Raw genomic sequence first — 6,153 nt, forward strand, 5'->3', positions numbered from 1 at the left:
CCCCCCAACACAAATCTCTGCAGATCATTTACTCATCTATACACTGTTTAATGATCCCCTACCCTTCCAGATCCCAGGCGTCCACTGAATATCCGCATACTAACTTCCTAGGCCCATCTGCACCTCACAAGTCTTGTATAACTATCACCCCTCCATTAGGTGCACATCTGCCTATCCAGGTAACCATCTAGCACCCTCCCAGGTTATATACACCTAGTCCTCAGATGTCCTCACATCTCACCAACCTTGTATATCCATAATGCTTCCCCTTATGCCAACTACACCCCTTCTATCCACCTTTGCATCTACTCCTCCCTGTACACACCAGTTACACTGAGCATACCTGTCTATTAGGGTCCACCCTTGTATGTGACTTTCCCAACTACAGTGCACAGGACACACACAGAGCACTCGGCACCCATGTTCACACTTAGCTGTGCCTACATGTACCTTGATTACCCTCAACAACCCCTACCCTTCATCTGATGTGTATACCTGTGTGCCCAGGCCCCCTGCACTTCACATGCATTATGAACCTGTATCATCAGCTACACTGAGCATACCTGTTTATTAGGGTCCACCCTTGTATGTGGCTCGCCCACCTAGAGTGCACAGGACACACACAGAGCACTCAGCACCCATGTTCACACTTAGCTGTGCCTACATGTACCCTGATTACCCTTAACAACCCATACCCTTCATCTGATGTGTATACCTGTGTGCCCAGGCCCCCTGCACTTCAGAAGCATTATGAACCTGTATCATCAGCAACACTGAGCATACCTGTCTATTAGGGTCCACCCTTGTATGTGACTTTTCCACCTACAGTGCATAGGACACACACAGAGCACTCAGCACCCATGTTCACACTTAGCTGTGCCTACATGTACCCTGATTACCCTTAACAACCCCTACCCTTCATCTGATGTGTATACCTGTGTGCCAGGCCCCCTGCACTTCACATGCATTATGAACCTGTATCATCAGTTACACTGAGCATACCTGTCTAATTAGCTCTACCCTTTTATGTATTTCTCCTACCTGCAATGAACATGCAGAGCACTGATTACCCAGAATCACACTCAACTGTACCCTCATGTATCCTGGTAACCCTTAGACCCTTATACCTGTGTGTCCAGACACCCTACACATCAGCAGCATTGTACACCAGTATTATCAGCGACATCGAGCATACCTGTCTATTAAGGCAGGTATGTCATCCATCTACACACTCGGTTGAGCCTACATTTACCCCGATATCCCTTAACAGACCCAACTCTCCACCTAACAGGTATACCTGTGTGTCCAGGCCCCCTACATGTTAGCAGCACTGTACCACTGTATTATCAGCTGCACTAAGCACACCTGTCTATTAGGGTCCACCCTTGTATTTGTCTCTCCCACCTACAGCACAACACACCTGTATCCCCCCTCCCCATACTTAGCATACCCGTCTATTAGAGCAACCCTTGTATGTGTCTCTCCCACCAACAGTACAGCACTGCATACCTGTATCCCCCTCCCCATACTGAGCATACCTGTCTATTAGGATCCACCCTTGTATGTGTCTCTCCCACCTACAGCACTGCATACCTGTATCCCCCTCCCCATACTGAGTGTACCTGTCTATTAGCGACATCCTTCTATATGTCTCCCACCTACAGTACAGCATTGCACACCTGTATCCCCCCCCCCCCATACTGAGCATACCTGTCTATTAGAGTCCACCCTTGTGTATGCCTCCCACCTAGAGCACAGCATTGCACTCCTGAACCCCCCTCCCCATACTGTGCATACCTGTCTATCAGAGCCACCCTTGTATATGTTTCCCACCTAGAGCACAGCATTGCACACCTGTACCCCCCTCCCCATACTGTGCATACCTGTGCATTAGGTAAAGCAAGCTACAGGCATCAGTGGGGTACCTGCCAATAATCTGCTGCAAGAAATCTGTGCAATGCAATCAATGAAAATGACAACGTCCATCAAATATATTTTGGGACTTCTGGTCCGATGAAAGGTTAACACAAAATGCAGACAAGTTAGGATAGATGGCAATGATGGAGAGGATATTGCATTGCTCTGCCTATGGATACATACACATAGCGATCCGCACACAAGTACTGCAAAGTGAAGAAGTTTAACAGCACCGAACTGGTGCATCATCCACCTTTTTGTATAAGAACCCCCCCCCCCGCCCCCCACTTCACCAATATTGTTGCAGTAATGATGTCAGAAATTAGACACAACCACGTGTTGCAGTACAATTGGATACCCGCATGCAGTGTGACATACATGTATCATGCTTGTCATAGAACCAGCATTGTATGTGGCTGCGTGCCGCAGATGACTTGCTGCATAATTAGCTAAACTTGGCTGTCAAGGTTATAAATGTTCAAGTGTCATTTTTTTTCTTCTATTGCTGAGCCTCCATTATGGCATACACTTCTTTTTTTTCATTAACACTTCTTTGCCTAGGACACGTAAAGTTTAACCCTTTAAACTCCCTATCAGTGGTCCAGGGTTGTTGCCCAGGGATGCTGCATAGCGGTTTATTGGTAAATGATGTGTTGCTTGCTGGTTGTTTGGGGTCTGCATGCTGCAGCCCCACATCCCCGGCTGATGAATTCTAGAGTATAGAGATTGGTGCAATGATCAGACTGAGAGACACAGCTATTTATAGAGTCTTGTCGCCTACACACTTCTAGCAAACGTCTCCCAGCATCCTCAGCACCGAGAGGGGAGGGTGGGGGCCGGTGGGAGGAAGGAGGACAGAGGCTGCTGGAGACACAAAGAAATTGTGTCTATGTGGGTCTAGTTGTATGTGTGTGAACATTGTATCATAGAGTGCAGTTCATGCCTTCCTCATATATCCGGTAGATGTAAGTGCGCACGACCATGCCTGTATGCGCAAAGCTACACGTAGGACCTTATTTACTAAAGTTTACATGTTGCTGACAAAGTTGAACAAAATCAGGCCAGCCTGCTGGTACACCCACTTCTGTGCAAGTGTTATCCCTCTCTGGAAGGTAGATGACTATGGTGGGCACTCTAATAAATAAATAAATATATATCATATACAGTATACCTTACCTATATACCCAATAAAGATCAGAATATGTTAAAGTGATATTAAAGTTAAAAGTTTTTTTTAAGCTATTTCAAATGCTGAATAAATCACTTACAATGGATGCTGCTCATTGAGGTTTAAAAGTTTTAATTTCCTGCGGAATCAGCTGGTCCCCTGAGCACTGGCCCTGATATCCTATTATAGAGTGACTCCTTTCCCTTGCAGGGTCCTATAGAGCCACCCTTGTCTGTTCTAGTAAGTTGTGTGTATATCCAAAAATACACAGAGCAAGAAAAGCCTCATCCCTCCTTGCTCCCCTCCTTCTCCTCCCTTCACCCACTCTAAGCTAGTAGATGGACGGCTGCTGGAGACTTCTCTGTCTCTTGTGATTATGTACGGGACAGGAAGTTCAGGGAAGCTGAGCTGAGAGAGTTGGAGCTGTTTGGAAACATGATGACTAAGTGCTTGGACAAAAATGTGAAGAAATACTTTGCTGGGTAATTTATAGTTGTCAGATCTGGATTCATTGTTAAAATAAATGTTTTACAGGGTTATTCATAAAAGGGTGAAGAGTTTGGAGAAGGCAGGAGAAGTGACCAATCTAGGACATAAAAGCTGAACTGGAAAGTGAGCTAAATTGGAGATTCTTTCCAAATCAGCTATGTTGTCCTAGATTGTTCACTTCTCCTGCCGTCTCCAAACTCTTCACCCTTTAGCGAATAACCCTGTCAGCATTTATTACTACTTTTCAGCGTTTGAAGATCATATTGTAAAAAGTCAACTTTGTGATTAAATGGAAGGAGAACAAAACGATCGCATCTCTCGTTCAACAGAATAAAATCTTTTTTGATCCATACGAATCCATGTTGTAGTCTTCTTTATACTTTCAGGGGTAAAGCCCATTTTTTAAAAATAAATAAATAAATGCACACATCTTGATAAAAGAAACAATGTGCATTTATTCCATTTTTGGCATTAAAGAAGAACTATGGGGTTAAGGCTTTTCCCCATAGTTCTCCTTAGGGTAACGGGAGGACACAAACTAGCGTCCTCCCGTCATCCTAGGCTCAGTATACAGCTATACTGAGACGCCGCTGTATACCACGAGCTGCTGCTCGCGGTATACTGAGACGCCGCAGCTGAAGCGGATCCCGACAATTGTGCCGGGATCCGCCCAGCTGCGTGACTGACAGCTGTCTCTGCCTATCTAGAGGCAGAGCCAGCTGTACCCGCCCCCTCCCCCGTCCGTTCCGCCAGTCAGCACGGGCGGAGCGGGGAGGGGGGAATCCAGCCCCTCCCCTGTCACAGCAGAGAGCCGTAACAGGATCGAGAGGTGAGCGAACGCCGGTATGTGTTCGCTCACCTCCCGATCTACTGAGCCGACCTGTGACAGTATAATTGTCACAGGTCAGCTAGAACTATGAGGTGAGTGAAAGGCACTCACCTCATAGTTCTCCTTTAAAGCCTGCAAAGCAATGCAACCGCGGTCATGGGTGCAATGCACAGGGTTTTGCAGACTACTCCACCAGCCGCTGTCTATATGGAGGTATGGACCTTCTGTTATGGAGCTGGAGGATGTTATCAATGGACTACACGTTCGTTGACATCACCATACTTGTGTTCCTTTGAGAACTGTAAGGCCTGGTTCACACCTAGGAGTTTTTGAGCAGTTCCAAAAGCGCTTTTAAATGACTAACACAAGAAATCCCATGATTTTCAATGGCTCTGGTTCACACCTGAGCAGAAAACGCAAAACGCCCGAAAAGGTACATGAGCTTCTTTGGGCAGATAAAAGTGCTTTTTTGCCGAGTGGCAGAAGCATGGTGCACATTGTCGTGAGCGTTGTTGCGGGTTTAAACGCGCGTTCTTCTATTGCCCGCAATGTTTTGTTTAATTTTGCAGGGGGAGGGTATGATTTTTTAATACTAATTATTCTATATAGTTAGTTATATAAAATGTATTGAGGTGTAACGACAGGAAAAGCTCATACAAACCTACACTTCCATTTCACAATATATTATAGTATTAAACATCTGTCCTCTCATTTTCTGAAGCAATGCACACACACGTGTTGTATCTGCGTTGTGTATTATTATGTATACAATATATGAGTTGGATCAGTCGTGCAGTGCTTTGCCCCGATGCCCAGATTCTGAATCCATCAGTGTTGCACATAATAGGCCATTGCCGACATATGCTGCGGGCTAATAGATCACTGAAAACCAAGTATTATCACTGCATACTTCCTGTGACCCTAAGCATTAAATGATTCTGCACTACTAAGCATGTCACAGTAAGTCATGATGTGTTAAACACACTGCCCAGCAGGAGGAGAGTGGCCAGGACGGCATGCATGTTCAGGTTCTCAGGCCCTAATGAAACTGAAAAAGAGAAGGTTCTCTTTGCCTGGTTATAGAACATAACTAGAGCTTTGTATTACTAAAAACTGGTTCTTGTGACTATCAGAGACTACAGACAATTATTTCACATGGTCCCTTTATGGGTAGTAGCAGAGAGGTAGTAGAGGAAAAAACTGAGCATTGTCCATAGTAGCCAGATCATTGAGAGATCAGAGATAGATAATTGGTAAGGGTAGCCAAGTCATTGGCTATGGTAGACAGATTATTGGCCATGGTATCCAGATCATTGGTATTAGTAGCAAGGTAATTAGCCATAGTAGACAGATCATTAGCCAAGGTAGAGATAGATCATTGGTAAGGGTAGCCAGGTCATTGGCTATGGTAGACAGATTATTGGCCATGGTATCCAAATCATTGGTAATAGTAGCCAGGTCATTGGCCATGGTAGACAGATTTTTGGACATGATAGCCAGATCATTGCCCATGGTATCCAGATCAGATCCCAAAATTCAGTGTGCTAGGGTTGGCTTGATACTAAAATTGAGAATATGATTAATTGCAATGCTCAACATATACAGAATATTCCCATTAAGGCTAAACCCAAGCCTGTCTGTCTAACATTAGGTTAAATGGTGGAAGTTAAGCAAAGGTGGGGATTGTGTTATCAGCTCACATTCTACACATCGGGTTGTATGGGTTCCACAAGGTTCTCTTCACTTGGTT

The 6,153-nt window shown here is 45.1% G+C and overlaps 1 protein-coding gene across 1 annotated transcript in view; it reads right to left on the reverse strand.

Annotated features, from left to right (window-relative positions):
• The window catches only part of RASGRF1 (Ras protein specific guanine nucleotide releasing factor 1), a 73,134-nt gene extending 68,615 nt beyond the window's left edge, over positions 1-4,519 (reverse strand). Inside the window, exon 1 of the mRNA XM_018561361.1 lies at positions 4,515-4,519. Within this exon, the coding sequence (XP_018416863.1) occupies positions 4,515-4,519 (5 nt within the window). The remainder of the gene's footprint in view (positions 1-4,514) is intronic.
• Positions 4,520-6,153: the final 1,634 nt, after the last annotated feature.

The sequence above is a fragment of the Nanorana parkeri genome, unplaced genomic scaffold (assembly GCF_000935625.1).
Source record: "Nanorana parkeri isolate BGI_ZX_2015 unplaced genomic scaffold, ASM93562v1 scaffold519, whole genome shotgun sequence".
In the NCBI taxonomy this organism is placed as follows: domain Eukaryota; kingdom Metazoa; phylum Chordata; class Amphibia; order Anura; family Dicroglossidae; genus Nanorana; species Nanorana parkeri.